The 25,751-nt window shown below is 43.4% G+C and overlaps 5 protein-coding genes across 10 annotated transcripts in view; 3 read left to right on the top strand and 2 right to left on the bottom strand.

Annotated features, from left to right (window-relative positions):
• The window catches only part of E2f1 (E2F transcription factor 1), a 41,362-nt gene extending 30,494 nt beyond the window's left edge, over nucleotides 1–10,868 (top strand). For all 6 annotated transcript variants that reach the window (XM_015182523.2, XM_033377214.1, XM_033377216.1 and 3 more), the window contains 5 exons: nucleotides 4,951–5,700; nucleotides 5,774–6,532; nucleotides 8,182–8,425; nucleotides 8,491–9,423; nucleotides 10,717–10,868. In XM_015182523.2, coding sequence (XP_015038009.2) covers nucleotides 5,248–5,700; nucleotides 5,774–6,532; nucleotides 8,182–8,425; nucleotides 8,491–9,423; nucleotides 10,717–10,844 — 2,517 coding nt within the window. In that variant the 5' untranslated portion in view covers nucleotides 4,951–5,247 and the 3' untranslated portion in view covers nucleotides 10,845–10,868. The remainder of the gene's footprint in view (nucleotides 1–4,950; nucleotides 5,701–5,773; nucleotides 6,533–8,181; nucleotides 8,426–8,490; nucleotides 9,424–10,716) is intronic.
• Nucleotides 10,869–14,211: 3,343 nt separating this feature from the next.
• On the top strand, nucleotides 14,212–19,572 carry LOC26532128 (protein argonaute-2). Its single transcript, XM_015182522.2, has 9 exons — nucleotides 14,212–14,366; nucleotides 14,457–14,540; nucleotides 16,156–16,850; nucleotides 16,933–17,021; nucleotides 17,088–17,694; nucleotides 17,807–18,151; nucleotides 18,226–18,873; nucleotides 18,953–19,323; nucleotides 19,404–19,572. Exons 1-9 carry the CDS (start codon nucleotides 14,351–14,353, stop codon nucleotides 19,492–19,494), a joined length of 2,946 nt encoding a protein of 981 aa, XP_015038008.2. The 5' UTR covers nucleotides 14,212–14,350; the 3' UTR covers nucleotides 19,495–19,572.
• Nucleotides 19,115–20,164, bottom strand: LOC117183213 (uncharacterized). Its single transcript, XM_033376954.1, has 2 exons — nucleotides 19,650–20,164; nucleotides 19,115–19,528 (listed from the first exon to the last, which is right to left on the bottom strand). Exons 1-2 carry the CDS (start codon nucleotides 20,104–20,106, stop codon nucleotides 19,521–19,523), a joined length of 465 nt encoding a protein of 154 aa, XP_033232845.1. The 5' UTR covers nucleotides 20,107–20,164; the 3' UTR covers nucleotides 19,115–19,520.
• Nucleotides 20,165–21,607: 1,443 nt separating this feature from the next.
• Nucleotides 21,608–23,834, top strand: LOC6897742 (protein argonaute-2-like). Its single transcript, XM_002137812.3, has 5 exons — nucleotides 21,608–21,980; nucleotides 22,064–22,147; nucleotides 22,639–23,330; nucleotides 23,413–23,501; nucleotides 23,568–23,834. The coding sequence occupies exons 1-5, from the start codon at nucleotides 21,965–21,967 to the stop codon at nucleotides 23,695–23,697; spliced, it is 1,011 nt and encodes a 336-aa protein (XP_002137848.2). The 5' UTR covers nucleotides 21,608–21,964; the 3' UTR covers nucleotides 23,698–23,834.
• A 125-nt stretch (nucleotides 23,835–23,959) lies between these two features.
• On the bottom strand, nucleotides 23,960–25,464 carry LOC117183341 (neurofilament medium polypeptide-like). The gene is made up of 2 exons (XM_033376942.1): nucleotides 25,367–25,464; nucleotides 23,960–25,309 (listed from the first exon to the last, which is right to left on the bottom strand). The coding sequence occupies exon 2, from the start codon at nucleotides 25,051–25,053 to the stop codon at nucleotides 23,986–23,988; it is 1,068 nt and encodes a 355-aa protein (XP_033232833.1). The 5' UTR covers nucleotides 25,054–25,309; nucleotides 25,367–25,464; the 3' UTR covers nucleotides 23,960–23,985.
• Nucleotides 25,465–25,751: the final 287 nt, after the last annotated feature.

Below are 25,751 nucleotides of genomic sequence, written 5' to 3'. Positions count from 1 at the left end.
AAGGGTGTGGTAACCACAAAAATTCAGTAGTTTGTTTCATTTAAATTAGATCTTTACCCTTGAGGAAGGAAAACTCTTGAGTTGGAAACTTTGATTTACGTATTTTGTGAAATTAGTTTGACTTTTATCAACATTTTCCGGGGCCTAATCTAATACATATGTACCACCTAATCGCGTGTATGTACAGAGAACAGTCTCGGACATGCATGTACATACATGCTCAATCACTGGTACACGCGTACCGTCGGCGGCATTGCTCGAATGTGCTCGGATGTGGACGATGTGTGGGCCCCTGTTATCATGCTGCCAGTCATATATTCGATTGAATCTTATGCGTCATCATTCCAGTGGGCAGGCCGTTAAATATACTCTGTACATATGTACTGCATTTCTATGTATATTGAGGGTACACAATAGCATGGGGTACTTCCCCGAACTGTGGAAACCCTACAGACCAGAGACCATCTGCTTGGCCGGCACCGGCATTGGCATTGGGTTTGGTTTCCATTCCCACCATATATTCGCCAGGCGAATCTCTTTTTGTTTTGCAATATGTAGGCGAAATATATTTGCGACGCATTTTATAAGCCACTTTGCTCTCACTCTCCGTGGATCTCTTTTACTCTCTCTCTCTCTCTCTCTCTCTCTGCTGTAAAGCCCATTTTGCAATTATTTTTGGCTTTCTCAGGCGCGACTTGGACTTGACGGGGTAGTGTTAGATTACAGTGTAGTGTTGGTTAACAGTGTACTGTAAGGGCCACCTTTTCTGTCTCACGTGAAAATAGTTAGGTTTTGTGTCGTAGACCTCCGCTATCGCAGTTGATTGGCAGTTTTGGGTTAAGCTTACCATTATTGTGGGCAAACAACTAGTGAAACCGTAAAGAGCATTAGGCTAAGAGTAATTGGTAATTGGCTTAATGAAATGCAAAAAAAAATTGCGGATAAAAACAGGCTAAAGCCGCAATAGAATCCACAAGAATGGCAATGTGGATTGCATCTGTCAGCGGCTAGAAAGAATAACAGCTGTTATGCCTACGAGAGAGACTCTCAGCATCCCATACACACACGCACACCTGCACTAAATTCTCTCTCACTCACCAATACAGGCACCGTGGGATGTTGGACGGCGCGCAATACACAAAAATCGTGTTCTGCTCAATGGCTGCAATCGTTGTTGTTTTTTTTCTTTTGTGGATGGTGCTTAACACCTTATAGTATAGTATAGTATATGTATATATGTATGTAGTATATACTTGTAGTAGGCACTGTTTTTACTTTATTTTTTATTGTATTTGCCTCTACTTTTTCCACTGCGCATGCAAAATGATGTGCAAAAAGAAAGCGAAACTTTTTTACGCCACAGCAGAGCAGCAGCGGTGCTTGTTGTGTAGGTGCTGGTGTGTGTCTGTATGTGTTTGGAGCGCTGCTTGGAGCCTATGTGTGTGCGCAGAACGGCTTTGAGGTGTGTGTGTGTGTGGACAGCGGTGCTTTTTTTTATTAGTATGTGTGCCTGTGCTTCTGGTTGAGTTGCATTAAATATTTGTAAATTCATAATTAAATGCATAATTAATGCAGTGTAAATAGCATTGAATAACTGTAAATGTCATGCCTGAAAGAGATCATGGATTGCTGCTTAAACAACCGTTATGTTTGCAATATTAATCCAGGAAATTAAGAGCGCCTTGGGGCCAGTGCAGAGGGAGATACCACACACACAAACACAAGTGGAATAAGATGACCAAAGGAATGCATACCTCCACCTTGTATACACTACACCTTGCAAACTGCTTTTCTCCTTCTGGCTCTTCATCTCGTTTCTTTTTCTCCCCTTCGTTTTGTTACCTTTACTAATTTGAAATAAACACAGAGGCGAGACAAAAAGAAAGACCAGAGCAGAGAGGGAGAGAGAGACAGAGAGAGAGAGGACGCATTGCGTGCCTTGAGCCGCTTGACTGCTTATCTCTCTGCCTACGCCACTGCTTGCTTGGTCCCGCTATTTACTTGGGCACCGCCACAATTTTCTAGCCTCTCAATAGGGAGAGGAGAAGAAAAGCCAGAGAACAGAACCGAAGCAGTAGAGAGCAGAGCAGAGTCGGTCTATGCGCTCTGTTTATTGAGAAAAAAAAACAACAACGAAATACCGCATGAGAACTAACTGCCATAGTGTATCGAATGTTATTTACCCCTTTGTGGTAAAACTCGATATCAAATGTGATACATTTTTGGAGACCCATTATACTGATTAATATTATAAATGCGAATCGTGTGATTGAGGATTTTTTCCAACATCTAATTATTTTATTAGTACATATCCCCACTCTTGGCAAGGGTATAGATAGCACTGTTGTTGTTTTCTTGTTATTTACATTTGCTGTTCGTTGTAGGCCACATTTTCCACGATTTTTCATGTACATTTCCCTGTTTGCATAATGTTATTTTCCTCTCAGTCTCTCCCCCCCTTTGCCTGTCATTTGCTTTACTTTTGTGTCTTTGTATTTGTCGCTGTTAGATAAATATTTGATGAGATGACGGACAAGTGCACTTAGAAGTTGTTTTTTACGATATTCGAGGGCAGGTACATTTTGAGAGGTCAACAGATACAGATACAGATACAGATCATTGGAGGAAGAGTTTCCAGATACAATTTGGAGTCCCTGCACCTTCTCGGGCACTTGTGTTTTTCTTGCTAAAACTTCATATTCTTCTTGTTGCTGCCGTAATTTTATACGTTTCACTGTAATTTTATATGCGAAATATTTCACAAAAATATTTCCAGCTACTTGTTTTGCATTTTGCGTGCGGGGATCAAAAGAAATTTTAAAATTGGAAATCTCAATCGGCTGGGAGGACCTACCAAGACCTACCTGGGAGGATGCCCCGAACCCTTTTTGTTGTCGACTGCCTCTCTGTCGTCATTCACCTTTTGTCCAGCCCCCATGGTTGTGCACCGACAAACAGTTCTTCTTTTGGAACCAAAGAAGATGAAGCGCGGTAGTGGGAGAGTGGGAGAGAGAGTATACAATTTCCTTGTAGAAGATTTGAATTACCTGTAGTGTTCGTTCGTCTGTAAGCAGATACCGTTTTTTCTGCACACACGGACACACACACTCACACACGACACGGCTACACTGAAATCATTACGAAGCGAAGCTTTTTTTTAGATTTTGAAGAGGGTGGCGGAGGAGGAGTTGAGTTGCCGCCAACGCCACCTTGGAATTTAGTCGAAGGGAGAAAGAGAGAGCGGGGAGCATTTCCTTCGCAAAAGGCTTGCAGAACGCTCGCTATCGTAAACGAAACTTTCACTGACACAAATTGAAGACAATATTATAATATTTGTATCTTATTTGACTCGATGGATTGTTTCCTTGGCTTTTTTGGGGGTATTTGGCCCCACTGTGCAGAGGCAGTGTGTTGTCTACCTGCCGCCTGCCGTGCACGGTGGCTTCCATTTCTTTGCAAATTTCAGCAAATTCCACACGAAATTTTAGTTGACTCTCGGGTTCACGTTACACACACACACACGTTTATGTGTTCTCAACCCCCACCCTCTGTTAGCCCTTCCCTTCTGTTGATTTTAACAGTTTTTGGCCGAGGGTCCCACCCGTTAATTCCAGTAGAGAAGATCTATGCAAATGAACGTTGCATGCATCCCACAGTGGGATGGGTTGGATATACATGCTAATTGCCACTCTTTTTCTTTTTAGTTGTATTTTTACGCTTTTTTGAGCCTTTCAATTTGTTCCTATTGCTGTCTGTCTTTGCCAACGTCCATTCATGGTTCAGGTCTCTCAAATGGGGCCAAGACATTCTTCTAATGAACTTAAGAACAGGGCTTATAGCAGCCAGGGAGAACGGGCAGGGCACGGGCTCGACTTTTGCCAGAAGCGTTTCAAACTGAGAGCTCCAGCCCCAGCTCCAGCCCCAGCCCCAGCCCCAGCTCCAGCCACAGTAATAACGTTATATTTTTTCTTTACCTGTGGATTTGTCTTGTTTCTTCCATCTTCTTTTCGCCTTCGCTTTTTGCTGTGTCTTTCACGCTGTGTTGGCCTGATAGAGGGACGGTCGGTGCGGGGCGGAGCGCAGGGGGGGTGCCTCCTATTGATTGTTTAATATTTTGTGCCGGGTTTATTGACATTTTGTGCGGGTCTTCTTCTTGTAGTGTTCCGAAATAGTTTCGGCATTCTTCAGAGCCGCTTCTTGCAAACCAAAAAGAACAGTCCGCAATCCCCAATCCGGTTCTTTTTTTTTTTGGGGTTTCTTTTCGCTTCGTTTTGGGGCTTAGACATTTTGAGAGTGTGTGCCACTCTTTGTTGTGCGCTGTGAGAGTTTTTTTTAGTTTGTTTTTTGATTTAGTTCCTGTGTATTTGAATATTTTGTACTGCTTATCATCAGGTTTTCTGTGGTTTTTGGTTGCAATTTGTTTGATATGCCACAAAAGCGATTACAGTGGAAAAGAAGGCTGATATTTGTAGAGAGATGTCTTGGGAAACCCTCAGAACTCAGACTCTGAAAATTTCATATACTATTAGGAAAGATTTAATTTAAAAACGAGTATGGATGGGTACCACAGCAGTCGAAACCATCCACCTTGTATTTACCTGTTTTCTCTTGTGTTTTTCGATTTGTGTGATAGTCGTGAAATTGTTTTTCTTTTCGCCTTTGCCTCTCGCATTTATTTGCATTTCCTTCTACGTTCTCTCCGTTCATTCGTCCGTTCATTCGCTTGTTGTTTTGCATTTTAATTTGTGTTCCAAACCAAATACAGATCAAAAGTTTAATGTGCCAAATGCATAAAATATAGCAGCAAGCAGGTCAGGCTTTATATACAATACATATGTATGTGCTTAGGTATATATTTAATCTGCACTATAAAACCTATATTTAACCTTTTTCCTCGTAGATAACAATAATATTCAAACTTTTTTCTCTTTTTCTACGCTTATTTTACAGATGTGAAGAATCCCTAGGTGCTAATTTAGTTGATAAGAGCAAAAGAAACAGTGAGAGAGAGAGAGAGGGAGAGAGAAAAATAACACACACACACACACACACACACATAGAGTACAATAAACACTGCTATCAACGCCAAGTAAATTTCAAACTGGGTGGCAACCTTTTGTTCGAGCGGGCACCCAAAAGTATGCAACAGGAAAACCCCAGCCACGACTAAAGAGAGAGCGAGCGAGAGAGAGAGAGAGCGAGAGCGGTTATTATTTCTCCTTTCCCCTGCGGACAACTGCAGCCGAAATGTCCAAATATTTCGTGCCTGTTGTACCAAACAGCAGCAGCACCAACGGAAACAACAGCAACGGCAACACCACACAGCGACAACAACAGCATTATGGCACAGGTGCCATCAGCACAGGTCACACTTTTGTGGCACGAAAACTCAACTATGACATGTTGGGGGGAAGCGGCGGCACAAACCACAACAACAACAATATTGTGATCAAAAGCGAAATGCTGGATCTGGACTACGACCATGGCTTAAGCAGCAGCGACAGCAACAGCAACAGCAACAGCAATAGCAACAGCAACAGCAACAGTGGAGTGGCCGCACACCTGAGGGATCATGTGTACATCAGTCTGGACAAGATACCCGCAACAGTGGTCAATGCCCAACAGCAGCAGCTGCCACAGCAACAGCAACGGGGTGGCAGTGTGACCAGTAAATCGAATGATATCACCAAGTACTACAAGGTACTGTAGAGTCGTACTGTACAACCATTCTGTACAACCTAGCATTGTATAACCCTTTCTCCTGCTCTTCCAGGTCAAGCGCCGGCCGCAGCCCGTCACCGATGAGATACATCCGAAGAAGCAAGCGAAGCAGGGCCTTCTGCATCAGACTGTTGGCTATCAGAAGCATGTTGTGGCCAGCAGTACGCCCCAGCATCAGGAGCAACAGGCACAGCATCCACAGCACCGCCGCCACCACCAGCACCACGAGCACGAGCTAGATATAGAGGATGATGTGTCGGAGAGAAGCGGCGGCAAGCCGTCGGCTACGCAACATTCGTTTGTGCTGACAACGCCCCAACAGCAGCTGTCCGCCTCAGCGAGCAGCTCATCGGCCGGCGATCGCAATCGGGCCGATACCTCGTTGGGTATATTGACCAAAAAGTTTGTCGATCTGCTGCAGGAATCGCCCGACGGCGTTGTCGATCTGAACGAGGCCTCCAACCGTCTGCGCGTGCAGAAGCGTCGCATCTACGATATCACCAACGTGCTCGAGGGCATCAATATATTGGAGAAGAAGTCCAAGAACAACATCCAATGGCGGGGCGGTCAATCGATGGTCAGCCAAGAGCGCTCGAGGCGCATAGAGGCCGAATCCGAGCGTCTGGAGCATCGGGAGAACGAGCTCAATATGCGCCTAGATCAGATGAGGGACGAGCTGGCGAAAATCTCCAAGGAAGTGGAGAATGCCGGCGGCATGGCCTATGTGACGCAAAACGATCTATTGAACGTGGATCTGTTCAAAGATCAGATTGTGATTGTAATCAAGGCGCCACCAGAGGCCAAGCTTGTGGTGAGTACACGGAGGGTAAAAGAGAGTGGGTTTTTCTATGGGTTGAAAACGATGTTTTGAGTGCAAATTTAAATGATATTAGTAGACGGTAGTGACGGCTGGTAAATTCATGAAAAAGTAACCAGGCGGACACCAGTTGGAAATGTGAAAGTTTTAAACAATATCTTTTCCTATAAAGAGCGAAAGAATTGAATGTGCTGTCAGAACGCCGTAACAGTGAGCTGTAGCCGAGAACGGCCACAGGCTGTTAACGGAGAACGGTTACAGGCTGTTAACAGAGAGCGGTTACAGGCAGTTAACAGAGAGCGGTTACAGGCTCTTAACGGAGAGCGGTTACAGGCTGTTAGCGTGGAGTCTTAACAGCGCTGTTGTTGTTTGCTCTGTTAGAGCTGCTGCCCAGAACAAGTAGAAATGAATGGAAAAGGAGGTTTTAATGTTTTTTATAATTCTTTATAATTCATTCAAACAAAGCAAGAAGCAAAACAAAGCAGAAGGTATGAAAGCTCTACCGACCAAGCCGTGATAGATGGAAATTCGAGAAATGCGATACGATTTTCAATAAAAGTATTTCAAAGCTGCCTTTGAAGGAATTAGATTAAGTAATGATTTTTATACATTTGGTAACCTTCAATGAGCACTGAAGTGAAAAACAGTTGCGATTGTCAACCGATTTCCAGTCCCAATTGAAAATCGCCCCAAAACTTATTCCTACTGCAATATAGCAGAGAAAGAAGGCAATATATTTTGTATTTAGTTGGGCGATTTGGCGTAATATATGTAGTTCCTGTATACCACACAGACTGCAAACGACGTCAGAGTTTTCTCTTGTTGTAGGGGGCAGTGTGTGCTTCTTCTTAGCGTCTGCATGCCATTAAACGTGGCGCTTATTTATAGACTCCCGTCGCAAGCCCACACGGCAGCAGACGGGCGGCAACGACGCGACACAGCGAGAAATGGCGAGAAATGGAACACGCACAGGGAGGTAGGAGGGTACACCCCACAACCACCAGCCTCCCAGCGCCTACATTTTGATATCAAGTAAATTTTGTATTCTGCCCTGCCCTGCCAAGAGAGATAGAGAGAGAGAGAGAGAGAGTGTGTTTCTCCTGAATCTTTTGGGATTCAGCACTATTTATAAATATACATATTAAATGCTTAATGTTTCCGCTCGCCTTGAACTGTTTAATGAACTCGAACTATACCTCTGCTCCACGGAGGCCAGGCCCCAGCATAATTCGCTAAAAAGTTGGGTTAAAACATTCTGTCTGTTTGCAACAATCTGGCAGCGCTTTTAGTTGCCAAAAAAGAATTCAATAAAACTAAAAAAAAATGTGGAAAAGAAGAGACGAAGAAAGAAGAGAAAAGGCGCAAAGCAAAAGCAAAAGCAAAAGCAAAATATCATTTCTAAAAATACTCGAGAGGCAACAAAAAAAAAGTTGCTCATTCTCATTCTCGAGCTTCATTTGTATTTCTTTTCTCTTACGCTATGGATCGGTTCGGTCGGCGACCGCTTAAAATTGTAGTCCCCCCTCCCTGGGTACCGCCCATCGACTACCAGAAAGATCTGTTAGTTTCTCGTTGTTTTTTTTTTGTTTTTGTTGTGTAGAAACTCTTAATAATTGCAATAATTTCTTTCCTCCTTTTTGCAGTTGCCCAACACAAAGTTGCCGCGTGAGATTTATGTGAAGGCCGAGAACGGGGAGATCAATGTCTTCCTCTGCCATGACAATTCGCCGGAGAATTCGCCAATCGCCTCGGGCGCTGGTTACTTGGGGGCACCGGGTGCCGGGTGTGTGCGTACCGCAACATCGACACGACTGCACCATCTGACCGGCCAGCGACTGAACGATCCGCTCTTCAACAATATAGATGCAATAAGCACGAAGGGGTTAGGTAAGGATATATCCACTCCCTTTGGACACGACAACCACACTCAGAGCTAATATTTTCCTACACAGGTCCCACACCATATCGCTCGGCCCAGCGTAACCTCAGCAAATCGATTGAGGCCGCCGCCGCTGCACAGCAATCCTCCCAGCCTGAATATAATAACATTTGTGATATTGCGATGGCCCAGCAGCAGCAGCAGCAGCAGCATCATCCTCAGAACCAGCAAACCGAAGACGATGATGTGGAAGCGGAGCTTCAACAGCTGGTGCCTACGCTCACCCATCCGGTGGTGCGCAGCCATCCGTACGGCCAGCAACAGCATCAACATCAGCTGCATAACTCCATCCAGCAGCTGTTTAGCAGCTTAACCGAATCCTCTCCCACCACGCCCACGACAAGGCGTCGGGCGGCAGCAGAAGCTGCAATTGCCGCGGGACATCCCACAGCAACAACCACAGCAACCACTACGCTTAATAGTCATAACAGCAGCAGTTCCCAACCTCCCACAATAGGCTACGGCAGCAGGAGCAGTCAGCCACCTCCTCCACCTCCACCGCACCACCATCATCAGCAACAGCAGCAACAGCAGCAGCAACAGCAACAGCAACAGCCACAGCACCAGCAACGACGTAGCGATGTGCCTATGTATAATTGTGCAATGGAAGATGCAGCCGCCACAACAGAAACAGCAGCAGCCACAAACCGAGATGCAGCGACAGCATCAGCATCTTCCTCCTCCTCCTCCTCGGCAATGGGCTCCCTGCATATGCAGTTCGCGGCAGTGGCTGGGAACGAGGGGAGCCACAGCGGCAGCGGCAGCGGCAGCTATGGCGGCAACCTGTCCGGCGCTGGCGCCAGTGCGGATCATCAACAGCTATACATCCAAAATCGCCATAACCTGCCTCTGCCGCCCAGTATGGGTGACTGCGATGCGAGCAACAACAGTAGCAATGTTACGCTTCAGGGCCTCGATGCTTTCTTCAATGAAATGGGCCCGGACTGTAAGTACAACCCCCCACACCAAAGCCACCCTACCACCTGCAAACCCACAAGAACAGCTGTCATCGTCATGCGATGTAAACTTTGTGTTCGTGCTTGCTCGTGCGCTCGCTCATTCATGTACATCATTCATCACATGAGGCAACAGTAACAGCAGCAACAGCAAAAGCAACAACATTTCTGTCTTTCCTCTCTCTCTGTACTGTTAAATGTAAATAACATTAGTTTCTATTAACAGTTGAGGGAACGACTCTCTGTAAAGTTAACTTATGGTGTACAGTGGTGAGATCTGTTTAACAGTGAGAGAGAAATCTGTAGCGTTAACAGTAACTGTGAGTGCATCACACACCGCTATACGTTCAACACTCGATTTGAGGCCCTCTTGTCAAGAACTTATTCTGTGACCTGCGTGACATTTAGCCACATCACAGTCTGAGTTCTTGCTGAGCGTGAACTCTCCAACCAACATGAGTGAATAGCCCGCAAAAAACATTTAAAAGTGAAAGTGAATTCCAAAGTTTTTTATTTAAAAGTGAAAGAAGTGAAGTTTATACTTAAGTAACCTCAAAACCCTATCCCAAATTCCAAAAACATTTTCGTACGAGTTTTAAGTTTTTGTTTTATTTTTGTTGATTGCAAACAAAATTTTGGCCAACGAGAATCAGTTCAAAATTGAAACATTTTGGTTTTCATAATTTGTTTGGGTAAAATGGTTCTTAAACAATAATCTATATCTGAGAAATGGTTATAGTAATGCATATATGTACTATAAAGAGTTTTTGGTTGTAATTTGCATTTTTTTTTTTATTCTTTCTTTTTTAACATACATTCCACATCCCATAAATTCACTCGCACGCACACATACACATATGTACATTCATTCTATTCATATCCCAACAAAAAACACTTAAAAAAAAAGAAACAAATGTGATAATATTTGTGTATAAATTTGTATATATGTATCGTTGAAAAAATCCCGACGCCTCGTCTGAAATATATATCGTCCTCGTGTCAAATTCATTTTGGAACTGAATTCTCGTGGGTCTGCACTGACAACACTGACCATTTCCAGGGCCAATTGTTAATTTTGCGATTGAAATTTTGTAGCACCATGAGATTCAGCTCTGGCGTGAATTTCAAACATGCATCCACAACATCTCTCGCATCGCCTCGCCTCGCCTCGCTATATCTACTCTATCTCTCTGTCTATATATGTGTTAATACTGAATATACTGAAGGGAACCGAAATCGCATTGAAATAAGTTCTGATATTTACATACAACTTTTCTTTACAGACTTCAGCCATGATATGGCCTTTGTGTCCATCAATCCGCCGGATGATAATGAGTATCCGTATGCGCTCAATGCAAACGAGGGTATCGATCGTCTGTTTGACTTCGGTTCCGAACCCTACGAACCCTAAGAGGAGACACATCCCCACACACACACACAAACACACATATATATCATAAAATATATATACAAAATTCTGGGATTCTGGGGGTGTTTATAATTTAAAATTATATACAAAAAATGGCAAACAAAAGAAAAAAGCAAAAACAAAACCAGCACATTACAAATTTATTATTAAATTATATAAATTGCAAAAACTACAAAACACAAAAAAAAAAACAAAATATATAAGAGAAAACAAAAATCAGCAAACTTAATGAAACTAAGTTGTGTGTAAAGTTTTAAGCGTAAAGTTATACATTTAAATTTATAACCCAAAACTAATTTAAGCAAAAAAAAAAACCTACTCTACGAAGAAAACTCAGCCTCACAAAAGAAAAATAAGCAAACATTTTATAAAAACCAACATTTCAATTTTAGCCTTTAAACAAATATGCAAGAAGGAGAATCAGGAATAAGCGGTATAAGAATAGGCAACACGATATACACGTTTATATAAGTTCGAATACTTCCTACTCTCATCCAGGAACCTATTTCGAACTAGAACTGTCTGTAAATTACTAAAAAAACAAAAACACCACACACACACATAATTTTTAAAAAGAAAACAAACCTAGTAATATATATAAAATCTATATATATATAGAACCTAAACAATAAAATGAAAATCAATTTCAAATTGTAAAAAAAATAAGAATGTTGAAATTTGCCTCAAAATTTCCAACAGAGCAAGAAGATTAAGAAGACACACAACTTGGGCCCCACTTCTCTCTGAAGAACTCCCCCTTAAAACAGTTTTTAGTTACGCATGAAACCCCCCCCTTCTCTCTACTCAGCCGTTGTCTCTTCTGTAATTTGTTCATTGGCCTGCATGGATTGATTTTTAAATTATTATTATTAAAGCTAAAACTATTGTACCATAATAATTTGTTATTGTTATACAATTTAAGCTATAAACACCAATACACCAACACACCAACACACAACACAACATGGGCCCAATAGCAGTTTGTTCATACTAGAAGCCAAATCATCCCACAAGCAAACCACTTAACAGAGTCAACTACAAGTACATAAATACCTATTTTACCTATTTAAACTCTCGCCTAGAAGTTAAACTAAACCATTAAAAGCAACAAAAAACCAACAAATCATGAAATTGTATAAAGAAGCAACAACAAATAAACACGGAAAGAGAAACCCAACAGAAAAAACCACAACCTCTTTATAATTGTAATTTAATTTTTGTAAGTAAATAAAAACACAAATTTTGTTAGGTACTTTTCTTTTCTTTCCAAAACACAAAAAAAAACACCAGAAAAGAAGAGAAAATATACATATTAGAAGACAAAAAAAAAAACAACAAAGAACTTAAAAATAAACAAAAAAAGTTTTAAAATCAAATAACTAATGGTTTTATTCAAAGCTATTCTTTAGTAAAATGTTGGCGATCTATCAGAGCGCCTATCAAGCCGGCGAACATGATTCCGTTGTCACTCGTTTTCGGCCCTACCACCTGTCTGAATAAATTCAAATGATTCGAACGGGCTGGCAATGTTGAACATGTGTTCAGTCCGAGTGCTGTGTTTTTTCCGGGTGGCAAACTGCCGATTTGCGCGAGTAGAGCACAGTTTGAAAGCAATTGGTCAATAATGTGCTATGAACTATTGGTACTAGTATTAGTATTAGTACCTTTGAATATACATACGTCTCTCTTTCGCCAGCTCTTTCGAGCTCGACAGACTATTTTCATTAAACTATAGGTTTTTCGTCCCGGTGCCAGTCTCTCGAGATGTATTTCGTTTAGTTTCGCTTTGCATTTTTCCTACTAAAGCCCAAGTGTGCACCACTACCGCCATTGTGGTATTCTTCAATGACTGCTCTGTTTCGTTTCTTTGGTAATACCAATAAATCGTTTATGGCTTCCCGAATTCGGTATAGACGTCTGTTTTAGAGGTTCAATCCACTGAGCCCAATATGCCTTTGCAACAGGACTTTTATTTGTCATCTCATCCCGAGTTGGCCTGCTATTATGTTCTTGGCCCTCTATGTATAAGTACTGCGAGGTCCTCATCGTCTTTTTGATATTTACGGACTTCGTCATCTGTCGACTCATCTGCAGGAAGAGCATTCATTGGTTGAATGTCTATTATGCTTTGTTTAAGTTCAGACCGTGAACATTCAACCGCCTTATCGATTAGGCGATCTGTTCTTCTGGACCCTTGAACTGTTGAAATTGTTGCAGGTGGTAGTATAGTACTTATGGTACTTATAGTCCTCTTCTTGTGACACAGTAGTTTGTCTTAATCAGTACTTCTGTATGTACTAGATGACTAGATGGAAAAATTTGCATTTCTCTGGATTGAGCTGTAGTCCTTCTTCCTCGATCCTTTCACCAAAGATTGTCCGCTTTTTACCAGAGCAGAAATTCTCATATGTGCAATTCTAAGATATTTTTTCATCACCTCATCACCTGTAGCCGTTCAGAGGCTCTACATTTCCTGTAAGTATTAAGTACCTCTCTTGATTATAGAATGAGATTCACCTGTGTCCAAAGTTAGTAACAGCTCGTTTCCATCCATGACGTTCTTCGAGTTCTCCTTGTCATTGGGTTGTTTCCGGTCGAATACCATTAATCACTTCAGCTTGTACAGTGGGCACTTTTGGTGACGGACAGCATATCAATAGTGATGTTTCACAGGTCAATGGTTGACTGAACCCTTCCTCCTACGCTTTCTCTGGATCAGTAGCATTGCGCGGCGTGTGTCTAAATCCTTGATACGGTCTATAAAACCATTGACTTTGCATCTCTCCAGAAAGTCGGTGGGGGCATCATTATAAGTCAGGTGTGAGAGTCGCTCTATGTCTGTCGCGAACTCTTGAAGTGACTCCCCGTAAAGTTGTACTCTGCCCTTCAGTTCTAAGCGATGCACTTTGTTCGTTTTTCAATAAAATAATAAGCAACTGCTGTTGTACCGGCGGTCAGTACAGACCTAATCAACTCACTGGAGTCCCAGCTCCGCCCACGGCCACTCCCACTCCATCCACAAACTCCGCCACTTCTGGCGCCCTACAGCAGCGTGGAGAACGGCAAAATCAGCAATAGACGTATGGATGTTTTAAAGAGATCAAAGGGCCCCAAAGGCCTTCATGGAAAATATTACAAAAATAAATAACCCCATTTTCCAGCACATAAGTTCATTTTTTTTTATTGTTAGGTCTGAAATATAAATAGCAGCCTACGTATCCCTAAACTCTTCGAGTACCCGGTATACAAAATGTTATTTAGAGAATTTCTAGGATAGTTGAAACTGCACACCAAATGAAAATTAATCATTTACTACCAGATTCGACCACAAGACTATTCGAATCGATCACACAGCACAGTGCTATACGTCAAACATATTTCGAGTAAAAAGTTTGGCATCAGAAAACAGGAAATAAATATTGCAGTCATTCGAAACAATTCAGTCGTCGGGAACAGATATAAAATTCAACAAAAATAAAAATATAAAAATGGGAAAGGAAAATAGTGAGTGAAATACATAACCTGAAAGTGAAAAGTGAAAAGTAAAAAGTACCCATGCGAATTTGTTTAATAAAATACATTTATTCCGATTAGAATATAAACCGAATGCCGAAAAACCAAGCAAACCAACCATCAAGCGGTACTTCGGCAAGCCCCTCCAAGAGCATCAACTAAAAGGTAAGTGAAGGATTGTTTCGACCCTGGCTGTACGTTGTTTACTTTTAAGATGTACGTTTTGGGAGGAATGAGTTGCAATTTCAATGAGTTGCACCTTCCTGAGTTCTGTGTTCTGTGTTCTGTGAATGTGCCATATACGGCCTCCAAATACGTTGCTCAGAATGTAGCCAAATAGCAGTAGACCCCTAGATGAATCGCGACTTTTCGTTTTTGTTTTAATTAGGTATGTTTCTATCAGAAAGCTACCTCTAGAGCGCGATATTTCGTTCGAATTTAACAAAAAACGAGGTGGAACGTTGTGAGTTGCTGCGGACACCGCAACTCTACGGTTATACCCGATACTAAGTCAGTATGACTCTCCTCCGGCAGACGCCGCTAATATTGAACGACACGACAAAGAGTGCGTGCGAGAGAGACAGAAAATCAGTCTGAGCGTGACGTCGGGCGCTGCGTAGCCACTGCAAATTGATTTGTTCCTTTTGGCTATAAAAATGATCTGATCTGATCCAGATTCAGCAATCTAATAGATATGGTCATTATCTCTGATTCTGCGTTTTTAGTTTTCTCAAATCTGCAATATTGTGGATGCAACAGATTTTCGTCCTTTGTGGGGGCGGATGGGGGTGGGGCGAAATTCTGAGATATACGTTTTATAGTGACATCTTAAAGGAGTGTGTGTACCAAATTTGGTTACTCTAGCCTTAATAGTCTCTGAGATTTGTGGTTGCCTCAGATTTTCGTGCTTTGCGGGGGCGGAAGGGGGTGTGGCGAAATTTGGACATGAAACGGTCAAGGTCCGATATCACAGGAGTGTGGATACCAAATTTGGTTGCTCTGGCTTTTATAGGTTCTGAGATCCTTGAGCTCATATTTTGCAATTGGCAAAACCGACCATGAAACCTGTGTGTTAGAGTGAGACAGAGCGAGAAAGAGTGAGTGGCTGTAATAATTATACGATCTGGTTCAGATTTTGCACTCTAGAAGATATAGTCATCTTCTACGATTCTGCGTTTTTAGTTTTCTCGTATCGTCGAAATTGTGGATGCCACAGATTTTCGCCCTTTGTGGGGGCGGAAGTGGGCGGGGCAAAGTTTTGAAATATTTTTGGAGCAGTGACATATCACAGAAGTCTGGATCCAAAACATCGTTGCTCTAGCTCTTATAGTCTTTGAGCATTAGGCGCTGAAGGGGACGGACAGACGGACAGACGGACGGACGGACGGACGGACAGACGGACAGACGGACAGACAGACATGGCTCAATCGACTCGGCTATTGATGCTGATCAAGAATATATATACTTTATGGGGTCGGAAACGATTCCTTCTGGACGTTACACACATCCACTTTTACCACAAATCTAATATACCCCAATACTCATTTTGAGTATCGGGTATAAATATTTAGTAAATTTTGACATTTTACTCAAAGGCCTACTTGATGGTTTCCATTTCAAGTGGGTAGCAATGAAGCTTTGAAATTTAGTTAGAAAATAACCGTGACCTTGATAAATCGCGGTCCATTGAGGGTATTGTGTTTTGCTTTAGATTTGTTACCGCAGGTCCGTGTATCGATTACTTACCATTAATTATTCCACTCTTCTTCACGAATCTTAGCTACAGGTGCGTCTGCGGAAGGAGACAAGGTTACTCACCCTCCGTATGGAGGTCCTGCCGCCTCTGGCTTGCAGAAGCAGAAGCAGAAGCAGGAAGAGGAGCAAGGAGAATGGCAGACACAGAGGTGTCAGAAGAGGCGCGATAAGGCCGGGGAAGGCTGGGGCGGAAAGCAGCAGCAGCAGCAGCAGCAACTTCCACAACAGCGCGGACAACACCGCGATCCTATAGAAAAACAGAACCAGCAACAGCAGACAGTACAACGGCGTCTTCAGGGCCACAATGAACAACACCAAGGAGGCTCCCAGTTCTATGGTCCACCAAAACCGCAAGACGAACTCCCAAAATGGCCAAGAGCCCAGAACCGAGGTCTGCCTCTGCAGCCTCTGCAGAATCTGCTCCCTCAGACCCAAAAAGTGGTGCCGCCACTCCCAGCAGGCACCATGAAACGTGGAACTTTGGGAAAACCAGGTCAAGTATCTGTTAATTATCTCGAAGTTAACTTGGATAAAATGCCTGCGGTGGCCTATCAGTACGATGTGAAGATCACGTCAGTATGTCCTAAGAAGTTCTATCGTCAGGCTTTTGAGCAGTACAGAGTTGAACATTTGGGCGGTGCGATTGCCGCATATGATGGACGTGGATCGTGCTACTCAGTTGTGAAACTAAAATGCAGCCCCCAGGGCCAAGAAATGAAGGTAAGTGTTGTATATTTCGCTGAGTTTGATGTGCTTTTGAAGTGAAACTTGCCTCTTGTCCTCTTGTCCTCTTGTCGTCCAGGTAACAGATCGCCACGGCCGTACCTTGAATTACACTGTGGAGCTCAGGAAGACACAGGACTCGGAAGTCGATTTGAGCTCACTAAGAAGGTGAGTGAACCGAATTGAACGAATTGAACCGAATGTGTGCAGTTTTCCATTTTTCCATTTTTGCAGCTACATGAAGGACAAGATTTATGATAAGCCCATGCGAGCCTTGCAGTGTCTGGAGGTTGTGTTGGCGGCTCCCTGTCATAACACCGCTAGACGCGCCGGTCGCTCCTTCTTCAAAGGGTCTGATCCCGGAAACACCTTTGATCTTAAAGACGGCTACGAAGCTCTGGTTGGGCTCTATCAAACATTCGTGCTTGGCGATCGCCCGTTTGTTAATGTGGACATATCACACAAGGCCTTTCCGAAGGCCATGTCGATCATTGACTATATAGAGCAGTATCAGAGGCAGAAAATTGACAAAAGCACAAATCTTGACTACAGGCGTTCTGATATTGAGTCATTCCTAAATGACATTAATATAATTTACGACCCGCCTGCCTGCTTTGGCAGCGCCCCTCGCGTCTTCAGAGTCAACGGGCTTTCCAAGGCTCCGGCTAGCACTCAGACATTTGAGCTGGATGGGAAAGAAACGACCGTTGCAAAGTACTTCAAGTCTCGGGAGTATGATTTAAGGTTTCCGAACCTTCTCTGCTTGCATGTTGGGCCGCCGTTGAAACACATTTATTTGCCTATCGAACTATGTCGCATTGACGATAGACAGACAATGAAGGTGAGTTAAAAATCTCCAAGCTCCCAGCGGGGAGCTTCCCTTCACTCCAAATCATTCTGCGTTTCCTGCTTTTATTTGTTTTATCTGTATCTGTATCTGTATCGTATCGCAGCGCAAGGATACTGCTGCTCGGGTGGCGGCCATACTTAAGTTTGCTGCCACGTCAACCAACGAGAGGAAGGCCAAGATCGTCCGCCTACTGGAATATTTCAAGCACAATTTAGACCCGACCATCAGCCACTTTGGCATACGCCTGGGCACTGACTTCATCGTCGTGAATACACGCACGCTCAATGCGCCTCAGATTGAGTACAAAAACAACAATTTGGCTTCGGTGAGGAACGGTTCGTGGCGCATGGATCGGATGCAATTCTTTGAACCCAAGCCGAAGCCACATAAGTGGGCCATACTCTACGGTAAGATTAACTACCAGTATGTGGACGAGCTTCAGAAGATGGTAAGTTTTTCAGCATTGCAGCATTGCAGCATTTCAAACAGATCCGATCCTAGACCGACTAATTTTCGTCGCAGGTTCTTCAGCAGAGTCGCACCGTCAATCTGTGCCTGGATACCAAAGCCGACAAACGGAATTACAAGGACGAACGTGAACTAGATGCTCATTTCCACGATTTCAAAAGAAATCAATTTGATTTGGTGTTCGTTATTATACCAAATGTCGGGCGCTCTTATGATGTCGTCAAGCAAAAGGCTGAGCTGAAGCACGGCATTCTCACGCAATGCCTCAAGCAGATCACAGTCGAGCGTAAATGCAACCCGCAGTGTATTGGTAACGTTCTACTTAAGGTCAATTCCAAGTTGAACGGTATTAATCACAAGCTAAGGGATGACCCGCGCTGTCTGTTAAAGAACGCAATGTTTTTGGGTGCCGATGTGACTCATCCGTCGCCCGATCAGTGGGAGATGCCCAGTGTGGTGGGTGTTGCCGCCTCCCATGATCCATTCGGGGCTTCATATAACATGCAATATCGCTTGCAACGCTCTACCCTGGAGGAGATCGAGGACATGGAGTCGATAACCCTGGAGCACTTGCGTGTTTATTATCAGTTCCGGAAATCCTATCCCGAGCACATCATCTATTACCGTGATGGTGTCGGCGATTGTCAGTACCCCAAGATCAAAAGTGAAGAGTTGAGAGGAATTACTGCGGCCTGCTGCAAGGTACCGTTGCATCCGTTGCATCCGTTGCATCCAGATTTTGTTGTCATTTTCAATCGCTACTCGACCGTTCGCCTTTCAGATGCACATTAAACCCAAGATTTGCTGCGTCATTGTAGTTAAGCGGCATCATACGCGCTTCTTTCCGAGCGGAGCTCCATCGCAATACAACCAGTTGAACAATGTCGATCCGGGAACCGTCGTCGATCGCACCATTGTCCATCCCAATGAGATGGAGTTCTTCATGGTCAGCCATCAGGCGAATCAGGGGACGGCCAAGCCGACGCGTTACAGCGTAATTGAGAATACGGGCAACTTGGATATTGATGTACTGCAGCAATTGACATTCAATCTTTGTCACATGTTTCCTCGTTGCAACCGCGCAGTGTCTTATCCGGCTCCGGCATATTTGGCACATTTGGCTGCGGCACGTGGACGTGTCTACCTCACTGGGTGCGATATTAATACTATTATTGTTTCATATATTCGTTCTGATAACGTCTTGACTAATATCTTGACCGCTTTTCTTCCAGCTCCACCATGTTCCGTTCTCCACAGGAGGAGTACGCAAAGCGTTTGATTGTTCCAGACTTCATGAAGACGAATCCTATGTACTTCGTGTAGGCATCAGAAAACAGCTTCACTTCTGCCTATATGCCTATAGTAATTCAATTCAAATATAATTATTCTTTATCAATTGAATATTTTATCATTATCATCATGTGAGGGGCACACTCTACTCACTCTACTCTACTCTACTCTACGTTGTAGCTGTATACCAGAGCTGTCGACCAGAGCTACGCAGTAGCCGGCGCTACGGCGACGTGTGTGCTGAACGGGTCGCTTCGTCCGCCGCTTGAAGTCCTGGTTGGTCCAACCGTCCCACTTGCGAGTTCGAAAATCCCTCCTGAGCCTGGCCCGGGATAGTACGTGCCAGGGCACGCTTTTCCCTTCTTTGCAGCCTTTATGCCGCTCTGCTATTTTGTAGCTTTCTGCTGCTGGCCTCTGCTTGCGGGTGTGAGAGGGTCGGTATTCCCTTCTCCCTCTATCCATGCTGGCTCTTTTAATATAGTCGCCCGGCTCTCTTGGCACCGGCTGCTCTGGCGGTATGACGTGGGCGTGAGAGCGATCGTCGAGCTTTCGTGGTATTGTCGTTTCGTTATTTCCCCACTCTGTGTGGCGTAACGTAGCGTGATTTCCCCTGTTTGAGGTGACTTTGTGCTGCCGCTTTGTCATGTTGAGGTAGGCCCATTGCTGGTGATGCTCTTGGCGATTCTCTGGAGCTGATTCCGGTTTTGGTTCATTTTACAATCTGGCTAATTAAATAGTCTGCTTAGTCTATTTTCGTAGCCACCCACCAACAGGGGGTGATCAAAGAAACATGGATATGTCAAGGGATAACTGTTAATGAAATACTCGTAATAATGCCCTCTGGGCTGTCCCTACAGGGGACGGTGCTACTCCTGTTTCTTCACAAGTTGAAAGAAAGTACTAGTTAAGACTAAGCGAGAGAGGAAAGAATGATCTCAATTGAGGGAAAATACGGTTTATTTATTGACTATTTTGACTGCACCGCGAATTAATTTCGATTGCATTTAAATTGTATCGATTGAAATTGGTCAATCATTTGTAAGATATGAATATTAGTTTATAAGATTTGAATATTAGCACTAACCATACAGTATATAGATGTGCCAGTTCATACAACGAAAGTGTCACACACCGGCTTGCGCTATCCGTACCCCAGAGTGACGTCATCATGAGAGAGAGAGCGCAGAGAGAACATCTTTGCATGTGTTAGTACACACGCAATATGTCTCGACAAAAATATGTGATTGTATGTTTTTTCAGATTTTAAAAAATTCAAATTTGAACTCTCTCAGGTCTGATCTGTTTTGCCACCAGCATGTTTTAGTGTATGGGTGCACATGCATTCTCACGTACTTTGCGTGTGTGTGTTTACTATTGCTGGCCGCTAGAACTGAAATTTGAGTTTGGTTCTTGTTTCGGGTCTTTTGATGGACTGACCTACCGCCACAAAATAAATGAAGAATGGGCAGGGGGTGGGGGTATGGTACACTAGGGCGCGGGAAACAAAATAAAAGCTGTTATTTGTTTGATTTATACCACAAAATATAAAATATTACAATAATATAATTACACATTTATTTCATCATTTTAAGCAGGTTGATTAGAAATTATAAAAATTATGCAAGGGCCGTCGGTTTTCGACGTTTTGTTTATATTTATATTATATTATATTTATATTTTTGTTTATTATAACTAAAACAATGATGTACATATCTAAATATACAATATAAGAAAAAATATATATATACTTAAATAAATATGCATAAATATAAATGGAATTGGTTTTACATATATTTCAAATCAATTGTCAATCGCGCGCTTTCCGACGGGAATCTGCAAAGTACAAATTTAGATGCGGGTCGCACCTTGAATACTCTCATGGACAATACCCATACATTTTCTAATTCAATTATAAAATATCTTATGTACATACATATGCACATAAATATTAAAGTTTATTACATTCGTATATTGCATGAGGGTTTTCAAAATTACTGCTGCCCGGTCAGCGTCGATATTATTTTAATATATATTAAACTAATATTTTAAGAGTTACTCATCGATAGTATTATAAGAAATACCAATGTACTCGATATATCGATACTTGTCCTCGCCAAGTATCGATATGCCAACACACAGAAGAAGAAGACAGACGTGCTATTAAAAGTTTACACATTTGAAATAATTTACTTGCTTGAGCGCATGAAAAATAGCAGAACCTCTGATGAAACAATTTTGTGTGGATTGACATGTGCATGAAAGATTTCACTCCTTTCCTTAGTGGAAATCAATGGAGTCAAATATTTTGTTCGATTTTCACTAAAATAATAAGCAGCTGCTGTTGTAGATTATTAGAATCGATCACACAGCACAGTGCTATACGTCAAACATATTTCGAGTAAAAAGTTTGGCATCAGAAAACAGGAAATAAATATTGCAGTCATTCGAAACAATTCAGTCGTCGGGAACAGATATAAAATTCAACAAAAATAAAAATATAAAAATGGGAAAGGAAAATAGTGAGTGAAATACATAACCTGAAAGTGAAAAGTAAAAAGTACCCATGCGAATTTGTTTAATAAAATACATTTATTCCGATTAGAATATAAACCGAATGCCGAAAAACCAAGCAAACCAACCATCAAGCGGTACTTCGGCAAGCCCCTCCAAGAGCATCAACTAAAAGGTAAGTGAAGGATTGTTTCGACCCTGGCTGTACGTTGTTTACTTTTAAGATGTACGTTTTGGGAGGAATGAGTTGCAATTTCAATGAGTTGGACCTTCCTGAGTTCTGTGTTCTGTGTTCTGTGAATGTGCCATATACGGCCTCCAAATACGTTGCTCAGAATGTAGCCAAATAGCAGTAGACCCCTAGATGAATCGCGACTTTTCATTTTGTTTTAATTAGTTATGTTTCTATCAGAAAGCTACCTCTAGAGGGCGATAATTCGTTCGAATTTAACAAAAAAATATTTTGACATTTTACTCCAAGGCATACTTGATGGTTTCCATTTCAAGTGGGTAGCAATGAAGCTTTGAAATTTAGTTAGAAAATAACCGTGACCTTGATAAATCGCGGTCCATTGAGGGTATTTTGTTTTGCTTTAGATTTGTTACCGCAGGTCCGTGTATCGATTACTTACCATTAATTATTCCACTCTTCTTCACGAATCTTAGCTACAGGTGCGTCTGCGGAAGGAGACAAGGTTACTCACCCTCCGTATGGAGGTCCTGCCGCCTCTGGCTTGCAGAAGCAGAAGCAGGAAGAGGAGCAAGGAGAATGGCAGACACAGAGGTGTCAGAAGAGGCGCGATAAGGCCGGGGAAGGCTGGGGCGGAAAGCAGCAGCAGCAGCGGCAGCAGCAACTTCCACAACAGCGCGGACAACACCGCGATCCTATAGAAAAACAGAACCAGCAACAGCAGACAGTACAACGGCGTCTTCAGGGCCACAATGAACAACACCAAGGAGGCTCCCAGTTCTATGGTCCACCAAAACCGCAAGACGAACTCCCAAAATGGCCAAGAGCCCAGAACCGAGGTCTGCCTCTGCAGCCTCTGCAGAATCTGCTCCCTCAGACCCAAAAAGTGGTGCCGCCACTCCCAGCAGGCACCATGAAACGTGGAACTTTGGGAAAACCAGGTCAAGTATCTGTTAATTATCTCGAAGTTAACTTGGATAAAATGCCTGCGGTGGCCTATCAGTACGATGTGAAGATCACGTCAGTATGTCCTAAGAAGTTCTATCGTCAGGCTTTTGAGCAGTACAGAGTTGAACATTTGGGCGGTGCGATTGCCGCATATGATGGACGTGGATCGTGCTACTCAGTTGTGAAACTAAAATGCAGCCCCCAGGGCCAAGAAATGAAGGTAAGTGTTGTATATTTCGCTGAGTTTGATGTGCTTTTGAAGTGAAACTTGCCTCTTGTCCTCTTGTCCTCTTGTCGTCCAGGTAACAGATCGCCACGGCCGTACCTTGAATTACACTGTGGAGCTCAGGAAGACGCAGGAATCGGAAGTCGATTTGAGCTCACTAAGAAGGTGAGTGAACCGAATTGAACGAATTGAACCGAATGTGTGCAGTTTTCCATTTTTCCATTTTTGCAGCTACATGAAGGACAAGATTTATGATAAGCCCATGCGAGCCTTGCAGTGTCTGGAGGTTGTGTTGGCGGCTCCCTGTCATAACACCTTCTTGAGGATGGTCTCGTGGTGGGACGTTAGATCGTTGACCTGATTGCGCGCCCAGCGCTCACGTCTCTCGTCATACGTGCTGGAGAATAGCAGCTCAGTGTCCTTTTTTCCGTGCGTTCCACGGGAGCCTCGTGCCGTACGCCTACCTTCGATAAATTTGATCTGAACCTTGTCGCTGAATCGCACTCGTTTCGAAATTTTCTCGAGCCTCAACTTTTCCTCCATATCCTGGATAATGTTGGACTTCTTGGTTAGATCTTCATTGGGGGACTCATTCAAGGCTCCAAAGATCACGCTATCAAAATCCCAGTCATCTAGTTTACAATCATAATCATTCTTCTATGGATATGTAAATGGAGAAAAGTCTGACCCCTGAAAGAGCCTCAATCACTTCTGGTCCCCTAATCAGCCTCACGCCCATGCCGTTGACAATGGTGTCCACCAAATCTGGCTCGTCTTGGGGTCTTTCGTAGTAGCACGAAGTGGCACGGCTGCGAAGTGCATTGCGCTCTCTTTTCGGAGGAAATTCCTGGATTGGCTTAGGTGGTGGCTCATTTTCTTTCGACCTATTGGAAACTTCAGGCTCCACTTGGCCCTGATCTACTGAAGGAGTTTCTTTTGGTTCTTCTCTAGAAGCGGCAAGAAACTCTTCAGGCTCCACCTTAGAAGCCTCCTTTCGTTTCTCCACAGAAGATCCCTTCGCCTTCGCGTCATTTTTGTTTGAAACTGCCGACTCCACTTGATCTTCGGTTTTATCTACAGGAGTTTCTTTGGGATCCTCCCCAGAATCGGCAAGAAACTGTTCGCGAGAGATGGCTATGGTTGATGAGCGCTGAGAAATTCTGGACTTTTTGTGTGAAACTGCAGGATCCACTTTAGGAACTTCCTTTCGTTTGGATGGCACCTCTTTTTCCATGGAAGACCCCTTCGTCTTTGCGTGATTTTTGTTTGAAACTACAGACTCCACTTTATCTTTGGTTTTTTCTATAGAAGTGCCAGCCAAGTCTTCGCGAGAGCCTGACACAGTTTTTCGTCGATGGGAGATTCTAGACTTCTTGGTATCCTTACTGGAAGCTGCAGGCTCAACTGCAGCTTTCTCCACTTCATTTGGTTTAGATGGCACCTCTATCTCTACAGAAGACTCTTTTTCCTTTGTGTAGTTTTTGTTGGAAGCTTCAGGTTCCGATTTATCTTTGGTTTCATACGATTGAGCCAAGTCTTCGCGAGAGGCTCCTATGGTTGATCGTCTTTGGGAGATTCTGGACTTTTTGGTATCTTTGTTGGCAGCTGCAGGCTCCGCAGCGGTTTTCTTTACTGACGGAGTTTCCTTTAGCTCCTCCCCAGAAGTGTCTGCTTTCTCCATTGATATGTTTGAGTTGGCCATCAGCCCAACCTCCATAGAAACATCTAAATCTATTTTATCTCTGCCCTGGATAATGTTGGACTTCTTGGTTAGATCTTCATTGGGGGACTCGTCATTCAAGGCTCCAAAGATCACGCTATCAAAATCCCAGTCATCTAGCTTACAATCATAATCATTCTTCTGTGGATATGCAGAAAGATGAAAGATGTCGTCCGGATCTTTTCGCTGGCGGTGGAGTTGGAGCGCTTCGCGCCCCTGCGCATAGGAGATGGCTTTGACGATAGCCTGTCCGCTGTGAAAAAGAGTGAGATTAGAATAGAGAAGACAGAGAAAGATAGAGTGTACTTACCTTTACGGGTGGTGGGGGTGGAAGTATCACTCTCATCCGAGCTGTAATCAATGCGGAGTGGCTTGTAGCATTTGGGAAAGAGTGGGGCAAGCAGATCGGAATCGACCATGCGAAGCGTTTTCGGTAGGTTTCGGAATTTCATTTGAGATTGAAAATCATCCTCCGCGTCAGAATCGGCCATAGGATACGCCTGTGACAAGACGTCGTTTGCTTTCTGGCTGACCAGTCGGTCACCTTTCTGCATAGGTCATCATCATCGCTGTCGGTGATCACAATGATGTCGTCGTCATTAATGGAAGACAAGGGTGAGCCGTGGGAGCGGCTTCCATTGTTATTTGTATCAAAAAAGTTTTCCTCGCCCAACTCCTCCTTCATCTCTTGCAGA

Source organism: Drosophila pseudoobscura, chromosome 2 (assembly GCF_009870125.1).
Source record: "Drosophila pseudoobscura strain MV-25-SWS-2005 chromosome 2, UCI_Dpse_MV25, whole genome shotgun sequence".
In the NCBI taxonomy this organism is placed as follows: domain Eukaryota; kingdom Metazoa; phylum Arthropoda; class Insecta; order Diptera; family Drosophilidae; genus Drosophila; species Drosophila pseudoobscura.
This window is presented reverse-complemented; position numbering and strand designations above follow the sequence as displayed.

Coding starts and splice junctions, on each gene's coding strand:
- LOC26532128 (XM_015182522.2), top strand. Junction 18,152..18,225: donor TGGACGAGCTTCAGAAGATG/GTAAGTTTTTCA, acceptor TTTTCGTCGCAG/GTTCTTCAGCAGAGTCGCAC. Junction 19,324..19,403: donor GGACGTGTCTACCTCACTGG/GTGCGATATTAA, acceptor CTTTTCTTCCAG/CTCCACCATGTTCCGTTCTC.
- LOC117183213 (XM_033376954.1), bottom strand. CDS start 20,106: ATGACAAAGCGGCAGCACAAAGTCACCTCAAACAGGGGAAATCACGCT.
- LOC6897742 (XM_002137812.3), top strand. Junction 23,331..23,412: donor CCCAGGGCCAAGAAATGAAG/GTAAGTGTTGTA, acceptor CTTGTCGTCCAG/GTAACAGATCGCCACGGCCG. Junction 23,502..23,567: donor GATTTGAGCTCACTAAGAAG/GTGAGTGAACCG, acceptor CCATTTTTGCAG/CTACATGAAGGACAAGATTT.
- LOC117183341 (XM_033376942.1), bottom strand. CDS start 25,053: ATGGAGGTTGGGCTGATGGCCAACTCAAACATATCAATGGAGAAAGCA.